This window comes from Myotis yumanensis, unplaced genomic scaffold (genome assembly GCF_028538775.1).
Source record: "Myotis yumanensis isolate MYYU_CA2020_CCGP unplaced genomic scaffold, mMyoYum1.0.hap1 SCAF_7, whole genome shotgun sequence".
In the NCBI taxonomy this organism is placed as follows: domain Eukaryota; kingdom Metazoa; phylum Chordata; class Mammalia; order Chiroptera; family Vespertilionidae; genus Myotis; species Myotis yumanensis.
In genome coordinates this window covers 6,784,147-6,801,835 of record NW_027223758.1, presented here as the reverse complement: position 1 = coordinate 6,801,835, position 17,689 = coordinate 6,784,147, and the positions used below count along the sequence as shown (strand labels likewise).

The following is a 17,689-nucleotide window of genomic DNA, read 5'->3' as shown; positions in this document are numbered from 1 at the left end:
GCCTCCATGTCCTGATTAATATTCGTCGAATGAATTATATCTGTAGATTTTTTAAAAAATTATTTCACCTTTAGCATATGTCGCTGTACTCTAGTAGCAATGGGATAAATATTGACTCAGTAACCATGGTCTAATAATTGCCCATATCTAATTCATTAGATTCTGCGTTCCACGAGGGCAGAGGCCTGGAACTACGCGGGCACGTAGTAGGACCTCCGGAAACGTCCGGATGCGCGGGCTCCCGCGGCGTCAGACCCCACCCCAATGCTTCCCCCTGCGCTCCGGGCGCGGCGGGGCGGGGCCGGGACTACGCTTCCCGGCGGACCCCGCGCGCCAGGGGCCGGACAGGGGCGGGCCCGAGGCTGCCTGGGGGCGGAGCCGGCTACAAAGCCCGGGGGCAGGCGCCGGGGCGCAGAGTGCCCGCAGCGCCGGCTGGAGCGCGGCGCAGCTTAGCGCGGCGTGCACGGCGGGAGCGGCCCTCGAGCGGACCGGCCCGGAGGCGCCCCTGCTGCCCAGCTCTCCCCGCGCCGTCGCCCATGAGCGCACCCCCGCGCGGCCGGGGTCCGTAGGCCGCAGGGCGCCCCCCATGCTGCTGCAGCCCGCGCCGTGCGCCCCGAGCGCGGGCTTCCCGCGGCCCCCGGCCGCCCCCGGCGCCATGCACGGCTCGCAGAAAGACACCACGTTCACCAAGATCTTCGTGGGCGGCCTGCCCTACCATACCACCGACGCCTCGCTCAGGAAGTACTTCGAGGGCTTCGGGGACATCGAGGAGGCCGTGGTCATCACCGACCGCCAGACGGGCAAGTCCCGCGGCTACGGCTTCGTAAGTGGCCCCGGGCGCGCACCCCAACCTGCACTTAGCTTGGCCCGGGGCGCTGAGTCCGCCGGCGGGCGCACGCCCAGCCGCCCCGAGGCCGCTCTGGGCGCCTTCAGCCGGCGCCGGCACCTGCTGCCCCCTCTCGGACTCCGGGGGCGGCGGTTCACGCTCCAGCCGGTTCCGCCCCCACTCCCCGCGGCTGGGTCTACCTGCCCCCACCCCACGCCCGGCTTAAAAGGGGACCCGCTGTGTTCAGTTAGAACTTCGGAGTTTGTGGCGAGGTTTGGGGGTCAGACGACTGTTCTCGGGACTTTCAGGAGCAGCTAGCCAGGGAGAAGCAGAGCCTTCCCCCCGGGCGCTTTGAACCCTTTGGCGCCCCTCCCCCCATGGTTTCCAACCGTCCCCTGGGCCGCCTCCAGTGAGCATCAATTTAAGTGAACAGCGGTCTGCAAACAGCCTCGTCCTCCTAACTCCAGTGTCCCCAGACCCCTGCCATGAGGAAATGGATAGAACCCTGCCTCTCTCTGGGGAAGAGGGTGCGCTGCCTCCTCGGGATTGTTTCTGTCCTTGAAGGCAAAGCTTCCCCTCGCACTTGAACTTGGAGGGAGGAGCTGGAATCCAGGGGGCAGCTTTGTGGGAGGGCTCCAGGTGTGGGGTCACGGGGGTGGGGGGTGGAGCCCGCTGCCCTGCATCCTACAAGGGAAGCCTCTGACGCCTCTGGCTCCTCCAGGTGACTATGGCCGACCGGGCGGCAGCGGAGAGGGCTTGCAAAGACCCTAACCCCAACATCGACGGCCGCAAGGCCAACGTGAACCTGGCCTATCTGGGCGCCAAGCCGAGGAGCCTCCATTCTGGTGAGAGGCTGTTTCCCTTCCCAGGCTTTTGTCAGCTGCTATATTCAGCATTGGTATCTGCCTAGTGACACCCCCCTGCCCTGCCCTGCCCGCCCCAGGAGTGGCAGTCGGCTGTCATGTGCTTGCGGAGCCATCACAGCACAGTCATCCCCTAGCTTGGGAGCTGGACCCCTGCATCCTGCTGGTCTAGCTGCATGTGCCGTAGGACAGGGTGAGAGGGGTGCGTCACCCAGTTGTCAGCTGTCCTCTCAGGAGACAGGAAGTTGGTCTCTGGGACCTGAGGTCAGAAGGACCAAAGGCTAGAGGCTGCTACCCCCCCGGTCCCTTGACCTGTTTGGCTGGGAGCTTTGGGGTTCTCGTGGGGGTAGCCTGGGAGGGGCAAGGAAGTGGATTATCCTTTTTGGTTGGACTTGTATGGCTGGGTTGTTCTGCATCCCCGGTGAGGCCTAGCCCCTAACTGGTCTCGTTGTAGGTTTTGCCATCGGTGTACAGCAGCTGCACCCCACCTTGATCCAGCGGACCTATGGGTGAGTGGAGTGGCTGGCTGGAGACGGGGGTGGGGGGTTTCCTGGGCCTCCCAGTGTGGGTGCCCATTTCATCCTAGGACTGCCAACCCACACTGCCTTGGTTGTGCCATTTAGCAGCCCCCTTTCTGTGTCTAGAGAACCATCAGTCTTCTCCAACTTTTCAGAAACGTGATTGTGTTTTTGGGGTGGGAGAGGGTGGGTACAAGCTGGGAGAACTGAGAGAAGACAGGTTTCAGTTCTCCACCCCTGGCAGAGGCCACACCTCAGAGAGTGGGGAGTATGGGCTCGAGCCTGCAGCCTGGGTTCAAATCCCGGCTTCTCCCTTACGAGCTGGGTGGCCTCCAGCAGCTGTCACGGGCGCCTCTGCCTGTTTCCTCACCGCGCAGTGGGGACAGGAGCAGCACCTCTGATTGCTGTGAGTGCCGGCGTGAGGATGGTGTGGCTTGGGGGGTGAGTCTCTGGAAGTGTTGCTAACGTTCTTAGGAACTGGCGAGCTGGGCTCTTCTCGGGGAGCCCCTCTGACCTCCAGTGCCCAGCAGATGGTGGCAGCAGGTCACTGCCAGCCGGGGCCCGGTGTTTGTGAAGCTGGAGCAGGTGAGCCAGGATCAGGCCAGATGTCCCTGCCCCAGCGGGCTGGCCGGTGGGCCTTTTGTCTGACATGCTTTGGAGCAGCGTGTCCCACCCTCCTCTGTCCAAAAAAGCCCCCCCCCCCCCCTTTGCTTTTTTTCTTAGAACATATAAGGCCTGGCAGCTGCTTGGGGAAGGACATGCACACTTCAGGGGCACAAAGGAGCTTGCTATACCGTCTGACTTTCCAGCCCCGTGATTGATGTCGGCTGTGCGCCCCGTGCAGGGAGCTTGTTGTTGGGGTTGGAGGTTGTTTCTTTGTGGGAGGCGGGAGGACAGTTGCAAAACAAGCAGCTCCTTTTAGAACATTAGCACTTCTTAGGCTATTAGAGACCAGTTGTGCGCATTCGTGTGTGCCCCTGCCCTGGAGAGAAGCACAGTGTGAGGAGCATCCAGGCGCACTGGGGCAGGCCTTGTGGACCAAGGACCTGAGCAGGGATAAAGCCAGGCTCCAGTGGACTGCGCAGGTCAGCCAGATGGCGGAGGAACTGCTCCATGCCCGGACTCAGGGGTGCCTGCACGTGGTTTCAGTGTGAATTGCACAGTGTGTGAGCTCAGCTCCAGTCTGCCCTCCTGGGGGGGAGCCTGGAGGGTGGCCGAGAGCAGGTGGTTCTGGGTTTCCTTCTCGCCAGGGTTCTGCTTCGTAAAGGTCTGCAGCTGTCTTGGAAGGGTTTTGGAGACACCTCAGTCTTCCTGCCATCACCCCAGGTTCTTCCTCTCTGGGGTTTAGGCCACACGAGGAGGGCGTTCCTCATTTTCATAGCCCTGGCTGTGTTCCCGGGATCCACACCAGGTGCCCCGGGCAGGGCCAGCTGCACAAAGATCAGGGCGTGAGCCTCAGGCACATGCAGCTCTTTCCTGCTTAAAATGCAACAATGCCTTCCCCACCCAAGTCTGATCCATCGCAGCTGTCTCTGGGACTCTAGTAACTGTCGGTGCCTGGTCTCTGGATCCTGCAGAACCACGTTCAAATCCTGATTCTGTCACTTACCGACTGGGTCCATCTTGGCAAGTGAGGTCCTCTTCCTGAGCCTCCAGCTTCCTCTGATACGGTGCCGGCACGTGGGGCTGGGTGCCCCTGCTCCTGCCACGTCTCTCCTGTCCTCACGCCCGCCCTCTGAAATGGGGATTGATACATCCTGTCTTCACAGATGGGGAAACTGGGGCAAAGAAAGGTTGAGGAAAAGGTTAACAACCGGTCTAGGGTGGCTGGAGTGGCAGGATTTGAACCCAGGCCAGCTCTAGAATCCACTCTCAACCCCTGTTCTCGGGTGGGGTGGGGGATAAGAGGGATGCCTGACCTTGCCCCTTGGGGTCCCCAGAGCGTCACCCCTGTGAAGGTAGTTGGGGTCGGTCACAGATCTTGCCGCCATGCGTTCCCCACCTCAGGTGACGATGTTTTGTAACTGAACCTGCTGGCTGGCCATTTAATACCTGTGACGACGGGAAAGAGGCCTCCAGCTATTTGTTGGTTGCCAGGGGGTGGACACCCAAACAGGGACAAGGGATTAGAAGGACTGTCCATCAGCCGGTGCACTGAAGTCTCTCAGAATCTCGCCGCCTCCCCCCGACCAGGCCTTGCTGAGGTCCAGGCCTGGGTGAGGCCCTTGGGTGCGTTGCCCAGGAGAGGCGGCCGGCTGGGCTGCCGGGGTCAGCTGCCTCTCCCAGTGCCCGCCTGCCTGGCCGGAGAGTTGGGCTGTCAGCGTCCCTTTTGTCTTTGCAAACAATCGGGCTTGGGAGTGTGGCCGGGCCTGACTCAGCGGTCAGTTTTGTCAGCTCCGGGCTGGCAGCGAGGCCAGGCCTGTTGTTGGCTGAGGGCACTGTGGGAGCCGGAGCTCGGGCAGCTCAGTTTGTAAACCGGTTAACCCCTCCCCTGCCTGGCTGGACTTCCTGGTCCCCATAGGCCCGGACACTCAAAGGATCCCTCGGCCCCGATTTTGGGCAAGGCTTCTGGAATTCCTCCCCTGGCGGGGCCATAAATGTCAGTGTGGAAAGAGTCACCAAAGAAGTAGGTTGTTGGGATCTTTCAGGACCTGACTCGCCGACTGCATTTCCTTCATGTACCACATACGGGGCTGAGGCCAGGTGACCAGTGGCTTGGTCAAGGCAGGAGAGCGTCCCTTTGCTGGCTGGTGGGACAGTCAGCAGGCTGCAGGCAGGAGTGAGGGTCAGAGCAGTTTGGAGGGCCTTGGGTCTGGCCTGGAAGGGGCCTCCTGGTGTCGAATGGTGTTTGTTCACGCTTGGGCCTAAGGCCTGCCAGGATCTGAGGCTGGTCCTGGGCCTGCCTGCACTTGGACCCCCCTCGGGTTATTTTTGAAGGGCCAGCTGCTTCCCTGGGCACAGCCTGCCCGCCCCATTCTTAAGAAGGCCATGCTGTGGACCCCACCCGTTTTCCGTGAGCCCTGCTCTGTGCCAGGCGTGGGGCCAGGCCCTGGGGGCCCAGATGACAAGAGGGAGTCTTGGGGCAGCTGGGTATCAGGTGTGCTGGGTGTTGGAGTGAGGACCCTGGGGTCTGCCTGGGTTCGAGGCCAGGCCAGCCCCTTCTCTCTGGGTTCTTCTCCCCGTTTGGAGGGTGGGAATGCCTCCCGGCTCAGTGAGCGCCTGTGTGCTGAGTGGTCAATGGGGGCCTGGCCCATGGGAAGGCCTGGGATTTGTCAGTGCGAGTCGCATGGCAGCCCTTGACAGGGTGTCACTCCAGCCTCCAGTGCAGGCACCAGAGGAGAAACTTGCCTAAGCTCTCACAGTGTGGGTGTGGGGGCCCTAAGTTAGGGGCCCCGACACCCTGGTTCCTTCCATGAGGCCCACCCCCTCCCTCTGGCCAGCCTTGGACAAACCCAGACTCCCTCGGACTGACAACCCCATGGGACCTTCTCCCAGGCATTGCACAGACCTACTGACCTGTAGTGTCAGGGGCCCTGCATCTGTGTGGAGGTCCCCGCTGCCCACGTGGAGACCTGCAGCCTCGAATGTGCATGTGCAGGGTCTGCATGGAGCGCCCCACCACCAGGACAGGAGAGGGGCCGGGGGTGACGGAAGCTGTGGAGCACCCGGGCCTGGGCCGCACATACAGGGCTGTTCCCAGAATCGTTCATTCATTGAGTGCTTGTTGAACGCCTGCTGTATGCCAGGCCCTGTGCCCGGACACTTAGAATAAGACAGACCCGATCCCCGTCACAGGGGCTCACTCCAATGGGGTAGCCAGACTCACAGAGCCAGCAGGGCACGCGAGGGCCCGAGAGCTCCTGGGGGTGCAGCTGCACAGGGCGTTCCTCGTGGGCGTGGCACAGCCCTGCATGGGCTGTGTGACAGAGTGTGGGACTTACACACCAGGACACGTCAAAAACTGGTGAGACCCCACCAGGCCTGGAGCCCGGTTAATAGTCCTGTGTGTGTTGGTTCCTGGCTTAGGTGACGCGCTGGCTTATAAGACCTCACATCGGGGGACCTCTCTGTACTATTTTTGCAACTTCTTGGGAGTCTTTCACTATTTCATAATACGAAGTAAATAAAGCTGGGGGAGGCGAGGGGCCGTGCATTGGGGAGTCAGTGCCTTGAGGGCACAGAAGGAAGTGAGGTCAGAGCCAGGAGCTGAGGGCGCTGGGAGGAGGTCCGTGCCCTCTCCCCACTGTGGGGCATCACGTGGCTTGTTTTTACTTTCTGGGTGTCTGGGTGACTGGCACTTCCTGTTTGTCACTCACTGGAGTGAACGGGGGCGGCGGGTGGCCCGTGCACACCTGCTGTTTGTCCGTCTGCCGTAACAGAAACCAGCCTCCACCAGCCTCCGGTGGTTCTGGGGTTCCTCTGGGAGGAGGACCCCCTCGCCCGCCCCACTGGCCCGGCAGGAGAGCCCCTTCTCTGGCTGGAGAGCCTCGCCCACAAGCCTCAACCCAGGGGGAGGCCAGGCCACAGACAGGCTGATGCAGGCTCTGCATGCCCGCAGAGGGGGAGTGGGCCTGGGTGGGCCAGCCCCTTCATGCCACAGCTGGGTGACGAGTCTGGAGGCCCCTCTTGACTTCCTTGTCCTCGTGACTTTCCTGTTGAGCCTCAGTTTCCCCATCTGCCAGGTAGACACGACAGGTGCTCTGCAGCGGGCTGGGGCGTCCCGTCATTCTCCCGACCCCTCCCATGTGGTGCAGGAAGGAAGCCGTGCGCTCAGTCAGCCAGTTCATTCAGCAGGTACCCGCTGGCTCTATGCCAGGCTGGGGACGCCATACGCGTGAGATGGTTGGTTCCCTGCTGTGGTTACAGAGCATTCTGCCGCAGAGTGGTCCTGGGGATGGGGACAAATGGAAAAGGGAATAATCGTGTCTCTGCTGGCAACAGGCGCTGTGGGGAGAAAGGAGCCCCAGGCAGGGGAGGAAGTGGGAGATGGGTGTGCAGGGCCCAGCAGGGTGGCCATGGGGCCCAGGGGAGCTTTTGGGATTTACTCTGAGTGCCTGGGTGGCCCTGAGCGATGAGGGCCGGGTCACTTGGTCTGTACAGTGCCCCTCTGGCGGCTGGGTGGGCTGGGCTGCCAGGCTAGAGTGGAGGGGGTCCAAGTAACATCAGGCTCGCGGCCATGGCGGCAGCTGCGAACAGCGCTGGGATGAGAAGGTTAGGATTCTGAATACATTTTAAGGGATGTGTCAGAGGAAGAGGAATCCGAGAAGATTCCAGAGCAGATGGGCGGAAGGTCGGGTTGGTCTTGGCGGTGAGGGGAGGCTGGTGTGGGTGCCCTTTTGGGTGAAGAACAGGTTCTGGTGGAGATGCTGTGCTAGGGCCTGGTGTGGTCCCAGGAAGGGCATCTCGCCCCCCCCCCCCCCCTCACACCTGCCTATTGTCTGATGGCCCCAGAGAGCCTGGGGTGCCCCGAGGCCTGGCGGGGCCTGAGGTCGCGTCTCCAGAGAGCAGAAAAAAGTGAAACCAGCCCATTTGCCTTTTTTATTTTTACTTTTGGAGGTAGCTTTGCATTCAGAAATGGGTCCTCCGGACTGTGGCCGAGTGCTTTTCACTGCGAGTTTTGCTTTGAGTGTTGGGAGACTGTGGTTGTCTGGCCTGTGGTCGTGGAGGTGAGAAGTCCTTGTATTTGCCCGTCACTTGGTCTCCTGCAGGGTCTCGCCTCGCTGTGGTGCTAGGGAATTCTCGGGCGGGCTGGCCTGAGAAGTGCAGATGTTGGCAACACCCCTCGCTTCCACCCACTGGATGCCAGCAGCGCACCAACGTGCAGCCAGAATGTCCCAGATGTGGCTTGTTCCCGGGGGGCAGGCACTGTGCTGAGAACCGCTGTCCCAGGGGAGGGTCTTGGTGCTCACAGCGAGCTCTAGGCCATCTTCCTCAGGATCCTTTACACAGACAGGAAGAGCCCCTGACTGTCCCCATGCACAGCTGCGGGGCCGGTAGGGGGCCTGCCTGGCGGGCTCTGCTGCCTCCTCGCCCCTCCCCTCGGCTCGTCTTGTGTTGTGTCCTGGGCCTCCGTGCAGCGGGACAGAACCACCAGGAATGGCCATGTCTTGGACCAGGTGCTCATGGTGCCCAGGCCGCTCTCCCATCTGGGTGGGCCCCGGAGTGGGTCTGGGTCCATGTGCCCCAGCCCGCAGCCAGTGCGTGTGGGCATAGGTACCAGGCAGCGAACAGACGGGGGCAGACTCTGCTGTGCTGTGCCCTGGCTGTGGGACTGCAGTCAGTCAGGCCTCTCTATGAGCCTCAGTTTCTCTCTCTTGGAAATGGGATAACAACAGCACCTTTTCCATGGCTGTGAAAAGCTTTGTAAGTTACCTTGGGGTTTCACATACTGAGTGGTGGGGCAGAGCACCTGAGGGAAGCAGGTGAATACATGCAGACAGTATCCCCAAGGGACAGGAAACGGGCTCCCTTTCCTCCCCAACTTGAACATTGTTCACCCTGATGGTGTCTGAGTACCGCCAGCAGGGCAGCTCCGGTCGCTGGGCCAGAGCTCTGGTCCTGACACCGGTGGGGGGAGAGGGGGTTGAAACCTGGTAGATGTGACAGCTGCCTGAGCCGGCCGTACCTTGAGACAGGTGTGGCCATGAACCTGTCATTGTAAAGCCCCAGGTACTTCTGCTGTGCACAGTGTGAGGCCCTGGTCTAGGCAGTGGTTCCTGAGTGCGGTGCGTGGTAGAGTCTTTGGGGGCTGTCAGTTGCAGGGTCCTGGACCCACCCATCCACCTTCAGGCTGTGAGGATCCACGTTTTTAGCCGGTACGTGGGGTGTTGGGGTAGGGCCATCGCTGCCTGTGCCTGGAGAAGTTCTGGGCTCAAAGCTTCCATAACCTCAAGTTAAGGAGTGTTCCGAGGTCCTGGAAGATGGGTGTGGACTCCTGTGGTGGGTGGCACCACGCTGATGATGGCCAGGACGGCGGCCTGGTGGGCACTGCCCCATGGCATGCTCTATCCTGTGTCTGTTTGCTCCTTCCCAGGAGGCCTGTGGGCCGCAGAGCCCCTCAACTGTCTGGAGGGGTGAGTGCCTGAGGGCTTTGGCGCTAGATGTTGGGGCCGAGCTCACCCCTCCAGCTGCTCACTGGGATTCGGTGAGGGAGAGGCCATGGAGCTCCAGCTCTGGGCAGTCGCCCCTCCAAGAAGCCTCCCCTGAGTCTCAGGACTGGCTCACGGGTTGGTGTGTGTTTGTGACTCTACCCCTCCTGGAAGCCAGGCCACAAGAGGCCACGGGTTGTATGGTCTGCTCAGCACCACATCCTGGCCCAGAGCACAGCCTCGGCAGGTGAGAGCCGAGGTGGGATTCGAACCCAGCCTGGCTCTGTTCAAGGTTCTCGTTCCCATGGGGTGGGCAGCAGAGGCTTCTGAAAGGATTGGGGGGAAGCTGGCATCGTGGCCCAGAACCAGGGATCTGGGCGCACCTGGGGCATGGAGCCAGGTGTGCCCCAGACTCTCATCCCTCAGGTGTTTGCTGCCTGGTCCGGCGACCCCCAGCGCTGTCATTCTCCGCTCTGCCCACGCCTCGTCCAGCAGCACTGACCCCCGGTGCTTTGCTCCTGCTCAGGGTGCCCTTACCTATGTGCTCTAGGTGGTGACGTCCACCTGACCTCGAATCTCATTTGAAGGCGTTAAGCCCCTTTACAAAGGTGGGCAGCCATCACCGCCGTGTGTGTAATCCGGAATCCCCCTCACCCCCAGGAGACCCTGAGCAACCCCTGCACCCCTCCCCTGCACCCTCCCGCAGCCCAGGCTCCCACCCTCTCTGGATTCGCCTGTTGTAGGTGTTTCCTGTTGATAGAATCGCACAGTGTGTGGCCTTTTGTTTGGCTGGTTTCACTCAGCATAGCGTCCTCAGGGTTCATCCAACATTGTAGCAGCGTCAGAACTGCGTTCCTTTTTGTGGCCGAATAATATTCTGTGGCCTGAGCCACCACAGCCTGCTTACTCTCCTCCCACTCCAGTGCACGGATACGGGATGTTTCTACCTCCGGGCTGTCATGACTGGTGTGCTTTATTCCTGATGGCACGCGTGAATCCATTCGCCTTCTAAGGATGTTCAAACCCACGTGTGATCCTGAAGCCCTTTCCAGCGCATCAAAACATAATACCGTGTAAAGCTGCTGTCAGCCAGCTCGTGCACCCATGAAAATGGTAGCTTCGTGCGGTTCAGCCTCACCTGTCCTTAGCATGTGTATAAACACACGTTTGTGTTTTTAGCATAAACACTTTTACCATTTAGCGTAAATCCCTCCCTTTTTCATAAACAGCAGCTCTGTTCTGCCGCTCGGCTCTCTGTCCTGACGTGGAGGGGAGAGGCGTGGGCTGAGTAGGGGCTCGTCTCCCTGCCATGTGTGGTGTGGTCTGGGGGACATTGGACTGCCTTGTCCGCTGGGCACGATGCTTGGGCTTTTCTGGTTTTTTTCGTCAGTTCTGTGGGTGCTGCTGTGCTGTACTGAGTGCGTCTGTCTTCATTGCGGAGTGAGGGCTTCTCTTGGGTGCGGAGGGAGCCTGCCCAGGGGACGGAGCACACGCCCTGGGTGGCCCGCTTGCTGCCCAGTTGCTCTCCAGGCCGCTGTCCCTGATTCTGCCCCTGCCAGGTGCACGAGAGCATCCAAGGGAACACTTCCCTTCTCCTTTCAAAGCAGCTTCTCTTTGGAGCAGGGGCAGGGCAGGGATCCCGAGCCCATTTCACAGTGCAAGGAAGTTGGGGTCCCGCCTCACCCCCTTGGTGGCCCCGTCCTGTGTAATTTGTGCTGGTATGAGGAGGAGGAGGAGGAGGAGGAGGAGACGGAGGAGGAGATGCCTACAGCCGCATTGTCTACCCCATGCGGCCCCTCTGTGTCCAATGAGCTGTGAGGGCAGCCCAGCGGCTGGTTGGCAGAGTGAGCACATGCTGATACTGCCTTTCCTAGCCTCAGTTTCTCATCTGCGACATACTGAGTTGATCCCTACCCTGGAAGGCCGGGTGTGCAGTGGCGAGGCCTTGGTGGGACCAGCATGGCGATTAAGAGGGTCTGGGGGTCTCGGCCCCTCCTCTCCGTCGTCACGGGGCCGTGGACCAGCTACTGAGCTCCGTGTTTCTGTTGTAAAACGAGGTACCAATGCGAAGGCTGACCTGAGGGCTGGACCTCACGGTCACCACAGGTCAGGGTGCTGGGCAGTGCAGCGCCAGGCTGTTGGCTGCTCCTTCCCGAACCTCACCGTCGTCATTGCTGCACGCTTTTCCGCCCGCGTATATGTATCCATCCACCCTGCACTCACTGGGCTCCTGGGAGCCAGGCCCGCCGTCCGTGAAAGGAATGAGCACCCCAGGGGAGCTGACATTGGTGGGAAGGGAGACGTAAATGGGCGCACTGTCCGTTGTGGGGGCAGATGCTGGGAAGGTGAACAGGGAAGAAGGAGACGACGGGCTTCATGGGCCGGCAGCCTGGGCAGTCACATGGTACCCATGCGCAGAAGGGCCCGAGCTGGCCTCGATGCCTGCTGTCACCCTCCTAGGATTCTAGATCACTTTCCAACATGGTCCCCCAATCATGTTGGTGGTCCTGTGGGGTGCAGGGTTGGGAGGGGTGCCTGGGAAAGGACTAGGAGGAGGGGAGGGTGGCAGGCACAGCCAGGGCACAGGCCTGCACAGTTGACGTGTTCCAGCCACAGAAAAACAGACTGAGGACAAGGACACAGCGGCACCCGGCTCTCCGGGTCCCACCTCAACCCCTCTGTTTGGCCCCACAGGCTGACCCCCCACTACATCTACCCTCAAGCCATCGTCCAGCCCAGCGTGGTGATCCCGGCTGCCCCCGTCCCATCTCTGTCCTCGCCGTTCCTTGAGTACACGCCGGCCAGCCCAGCGTATACCCAGTACCCACCAGCCACCTACGACCAGTACCCGTACGCCGCCTCACCTGCCTCCGTCACCAGCTTCGTGGGCTATAGCTACCCGGCTGCCGTGCCCCCTGGCCTTTCGGCCTCGGCCCCCACGGGCACCACCTTTGTGCAGTACCAGCCTCCGCAGCTGCAGCCCGACAGGATGCAGTGAGGCCACTGCCCCCTCGAGGCCTGTCACCCACACCCACCAGGCAAGTGGCCGGCCGAGCTCGGGGTGCACACCAGCACCTGTGCCTCGGGGACCCCGCAGGACCCCCACCTGCACCCTGGATGGCCTGGAGACCAAATCCCTTTAAATCCAGGACCCCACACATCTCGAGGGAGGACTTTGAGAGAGAGAGAGTGAGCGGGAGCTCTAGAAGATGCAACCGGACCTCCCCGAGCACACACCTGCCTTCTCCCTTCACCTCCTCCCTCCTCCCCTCCCTCCCGCCCGAGCTCTGGGCTGAGGTCTCCCGGCATCTCCTCAACATCGTGAGGCCTCCTCACCCTCCACAGAGCCCGGGCACCCTTCGGGCTCTGCGGAAACTGTCCTGCTCAGAGATGCCTTACTCCAGGGAAACCTGAAGGAGCGACGTGAATTGACTGTTTATTGTTGCTCCATCCGAACAAGCTGTGAACGCGGGAGACCGTGTGTGGGGAAGCCGCCCCGTGGAAATCTCGTTTCTGGTGACGGCGCGGGCTCTTCCGCAGGCCCCGGGGCTCAGTGCAGCAGGGCCACCAGCTGGCCGCTCCCCCAGCCCGCCGAGCACTGCAGCCTTTTTCCTTACCGTCCTTGTTTTGCTACTAAGATGTTTCAGAACTTCAGTTTATTTTTTCAGTGGAGGCTCCTGCCCCAAGGAAAGCAGAACCTGTTTTTGACTTTGAGACTCACTTATGTCCGTGGCTCCGCCCAAGGAGACGGACAGCATTTCTGTTTGAAAAAGTGTCTGTCGCTGGAGCACCAGGAGCCCCTCGGAGGGCGGGCGTCTTCAGGTCTCTCTCAGCGACAGTAAGTTGTCTCAGAAGCCTGTCTCCACCCCTGCTGCCCCTGCAGGGACAGAGGGAGGGGGCCCTAGGTGATGCTGGCTGAGAGCGCCCCCACCCTCTCTCCTTGGTCCCCTGTTGCACCCCAGCCTGGCTGAGACCAGCCTGACACGTCTTGCCTGCCTTGGGCTCAGTGCAGAGGGAGGCGAGAGGCCCAACCCGCAGTGACGGCTCCTGAGGCGGCGGGAGGGGGAGGTGAGGGGCAGCCTGGCCGAGGGGTTTGGGGAGAGTGGACAGAAGGTTCGGGGGCGCTGGGGGTATTCCTTCAGACCTACCTCAGGGAAGTGGGAGGCCTCAGGGCTGACTGGCGCAGGCGAGCGCTTTGCGGTGCGCTTGGTCCGCAGTCAAGTCCCAGGAAATACCGGTAGCTAATGTTATAATAATATTTTTATTAGAATGTTCTGATTATAAAAATAAAACTTGTTTTCTTTAAAGAGAAGCTGGTCTGTAATAATTCTCGACGTGGGCGCCTTCGATTCCCTGCAGGGCCATGTGGTGCCAGTCACACCCGGGACCCTCCTGGCGGGACTTTGACCTGTTCATGGAGTGTCTCCTGAGCCGGCCTGCAGGCATCCAGAGTGCTGGGACAGACACGGCCCCCCATTACCACCCGCTGAGGCAGGAAGGAACCGACACCCCTCCCCCAGGCGCTTCCCTGCTCAGCAGTCACCTAAAATCCCAGGAGAGCACACTGGCTCAGTGAAGGCGCGTGCTCAGAGCAGGGCCCTGAGGGCCATGGCTCAGTGTTGTGGTTGATGGCTCCAGCAGAACCCCATGGAATAGGGAGACAGCTCCCCAAGAGACCTAAGGAAGGCGCTGAGTAAGGGCTGCTGAGAGGAAGCAGGTGGGGCACAAGGTCAGAGTTAGGAAGGCAGGTCTTGGTCTAGGGCTGAGGAGCCCCAACCTGGGGATAGACCCAGCATCTCCCAGAACTTAGCTGGAGCCCCACTCAGTGCTGGGGAAATCGCAGAGGCCTCACAGAGGAGGTGTTAAGGCTGGAGAGGATATTAACTCAGTCACTTTTTTAAATTGCTCATTCATTCATTCTAAGAAATGTGTGCTGGGTCACATGCAGAGCATTGGGGATAGTCTTAAACAGTCTAGTGGGATAGACACAACAGACATGCAAATGGAGTAATTTCAAATACCGCTCACACTGTGAAGGAAATATCACAGGTGATGGAGAATGACTGGATTCTAGGCAGAGGGCACAGCAAGTGCAAAGGTCCTGGGGTAGGGTGAACAGGCCAAGGAGGCCAAGGTAGCTGGAGAAGGAGCAGTGAGGAGAAGAGGTAAATGAACTTCAGGAGGTGGTTGCTGGAGCTGGGGAGACAGCCGAGACCCAGAGGACAGTCTGCTGTGAACGCAGTCTGGGGAGGGATAGCAGTACACAGATGCCACTGGCAAGCTCAGTGCAGTGTGACTGATTCTATCAGTGGGAAGTCCCCTGACCCTGGGGACGGGGAGGGGATGGCAGCTGGACTGCAGGGTGAGGGTTCCCAGTGATCTCCGGGAATGGAATGGGTGCTCCTGGTTAGGAGGTCAGTCTGAGCAGAGGCTCAGAGGTCCTGGGTATGACCTACTTGGGGGCAGTCACTGTCCAGGCACCAGGCTTGTTCTCTGACCCTGCAGAATAGGGCTGGGCCCCATAACATGCCATCTGTCGCCGTCTCACTCACCTTTCACACAGTGGCCAAGCCAGAGATTCGAGTTGCTCTGAATTCCCTCTCACCCTCACATCTACATCTCCCCCAGCTCAGAGCCCTCTGGGGCTCCCCATTGTCCTCAAAGGAAAAGCCAAAGTGGTCACTGTGGCCTATGAGGCCCTGGCCTTGTTGCCTTCTGCCCACACCTGGCACAACTGACCCCAGGGCCTTTGCACTTGCTGTTGAATCCTCAAGCTTTCACCAGCTGAACTCCTTCAGCTCGCAGCCCAAAAGTTTCTTTGTTCCAGAAGCCTCCTCTGACCAGGTCTCGGTTCAGGCAACAGAACTGAGCCTCCCTTTCATTTGTGTCCTCATCTGTCCCTGTGCCCCTCACCTCATTGAAACACTGACTCCAGAAGGGTGGGGGTTTCTGCCTTGTTCCCCCAAATCCAGTGCCGTGCCAGGCCCAGCAGGGAAGCTGAGGCCTGCAAACATTCTGAACTTGGTTCAGCCGATGGCCAGTGGGCATCAGAGATTTCTAGCGGAGGACACAAGTGGGAGTTTTGGGACCATCCATTCAGGTTGGAGTGTGCTGTGCAGAGCTGACCCTGGAGAGGCTGGGGCCTGGAACGGCGAGGGGACTGAGACCAGAGTCACTGCGGTGTCCACCTGGAACGGGGCAGAGGGACTCCCGGAGAGTGGAGCAGCCAGGCAGAGCTGGGCAACTGAGTCTGACCCCACCGACAACGCTACGACAACTCCACGTGGTCAGCCCTTGGCACTGAAGTGAGATGGGGTCACCCTGATGTGGGGAGGGGTTCGTGGTGGACCTGGGACCTTCCCTGTACCATGTCTGGGGACCCCCAGGGGCCTCCCGGGGCCTTTTCCAGTCACTTTGACTTTGGGATTTGCAAACCCCCACTTCAGTGGTCCAGGCCCCCAGCCCCTGCCTAGGAAGGGTCGGGGTTCTCGGGGTCAAGTCAGGTGAGGTCCTGCCAGGCAGGGTTCCCTCTTCTTTACTGGGACCCTTGCCCACCCCTCCCCGCCTGTCCTCTCCTGCCGCCTGGGTCTGTTTGCAAACACTGGCAAGGGTCAGGGAGGTCCTCATGGGGCTCCCGGCTCAGAAGAGAAATTTGCTGCAACTGATAAGGGTTTGGGGGCAGGGAGGGGTTTGCGGGTGCTGCCAGGGTTATCTGGAGGGCCACTCTCGGCCAGCCCATTTCCTGTCGCTATCGGCCGGTGGCAGCCTCTGGGACATGCCTTGAGGCCTCAAAAAAACATCCTCCTGGGGCCTGGGATTGAGGGCGCTGGATGGTGGTGAAGCCAGGAGAGAGCTTCCAACGTCGCCCTTGCCAGTGAGCACCGGAGGCAGCCACCAGTCGCTGCAGCAGTCGTCACAGACTTTGACAATGACCACGGGGCTCTAGCTTGGCACTGGCCCAGGTGGGCACTGTGCCCAGCATTTTCAGGGTGGCTTCCGCTATCCATGAGGTGAACACTGTGTCCCCATTCACAACTGGAGGAATGGCGACCCCAAGGAATGGAGCCACCATTCCTGAGCCCCCGAGGAGAGGTGGCTAGCAGGGCCCAGAGGGAAAGCTGGGCAAGTAACTGAGGGTGGAGGTGAGAAAGCCACCCTCATTCCTGTGAAACCACCCGGGTCCACCTGCGGGTGAAGGACCCCGTGTTTCCAGCCAAACAAGACAATCACCACCCCACTTGCTTTAGTCTCACCCCTGGAGCTAAATGTCAGCTCATGAAACTGACATTTATGGAGTGCTTTCTGTGGCTTTATGTCTATTCTTCCCCTGAATGCTCCCAGCAGCTGGTGGGAGGTTGATTGAGTCCAGTTCACGGATGGAAAAACGGAGGCCTGGAGGCTCAGCCCCTTCCCAAGTCCAGAGAGCTGGAGTCAGAATGTGGACCCGAGAATCCCGAATCTGGAGGCCGCCTGCTGCCCTTCCCCGGGGCCTCGGCTCAGGGCTCCACCCCCACCAGTGCTCCACCACCGCCCTCACCCCAAAGCCAGCTCGCCTCAGCTGCTGAGTCACACTTGTGTTTGTCCCCCAGAGACATAAACACCCAACCGGGAACCCCCTGGGGTTGGGGACCATCCAGATGCAGTGAAAATAGCCAGGCAGCTGCTCGGCGTGCTCTGGGCTGGGTGTCTGCACGGGGCATGGCACGGGGCGGGCACCTGGCCTTCCCGATACCTCCCGGGCCTCCTGCGGGGCCTGATAAGTGCCCGGCTCTGCTTATCAGCCCCGCTCTCGCCTGCTCTACCCCAAACCTGTGTACACACTGGGGTGCACAGCAGCCTGGAGATCAGGGGGGGAACCCCCACAGCCTGCCCCTCAGACAGCTGAACTGGATGCATCAAGACAACTCGGAGCTACTGGGGCCTCCTGCTGGCTCCCCTGTTCCCTGGCCCCTGGTGGGGCATTTTTAGAGAAATTAAATATAAAGCTGTTTTTTTCCCCCCTAAATTATAAAATTAACACTGCTGGGGGGAAATTTTCAAAATAAAGGGACTGTGTTAAATCATCTCCATATGCGTATAAGGCGCGGCAGGAAGGAAATAGAGCAGGCAGGAGCAGTGGTGGGCTACAGGAGTTCAGCTTCTCTCAGCACAGCTCTCTGTGGTTTACAGCTGAGCAATAAAAACTGGGAAATGATGTTTGGTGCATGTTCCATGTTGCAGTTGTGTGGACACAGCCAAATGCGAGCAGGGTGGGTGTTTTCTTCATCGGGGCCTTGTATACGGTCTCCTGGTGTCTCTGATGGACCTGAGCCGGGTGGGGTCCAGAGGCTGTTCTTGCTGCCTCCAGACTCTTGACTAGGGTAACTCACTCCATCCTCTAAAAAGGGAACTCAG

At 60.3% G+C, this 17,689-nt stretch overlaps 1 protein-coding gene across 1 annotated transcript; it reads left to right on the top strand.

Moving 5' to 3' along the window:
* Positions 1-420: 420 nt before the first annotated feature.
* RBM38 (RNA binding motif protein 38) lies at positions 421-13,607 on the top strand. Its single transcript, XM_070419714.1, has 4 exons — positions 421-823; positions 1,548-1,671; positions 2,144-2,198; positions 11,990-13,607. The coding sequence occupies exons 1-4, from the start codon at positions 587-589 to the stop codon at positions 12,291-12,293; spliced, it is 720 nt and encodes a 239-aa protein (XP_070275815.1). The 5' UTR covers positions 421-586; the 3' UTR covers positions 12,294-13,607.
* The last annotated feature ends 4,082 nt before the right edge of the window (positions 13,608-17,689 follow it).

Coding starts and splice junctions, on each gene's coding strand:
- RBM38 (XM_070419714.1), top strand. CDS start 587: ATGCTGCTGCAGCCCGCGCCGTGCGCCCCGAGCGCGGGCTTCCCGCGG. Junction 824..1,547: donor AGTCCCGCGGCTACGGCTTC/GTAAGTGGCCCC, acceptor TGGCTCCTCCAG/GTGACTATGGCCGACCGGGC. Junction 1,672..2,143: donor GCCGAGGAGCCTCCATTCTG/GTGAGAGGCTGT, acceptor GTCTCGTTGTAG/GTTTTGCCATCGGTGTACAG.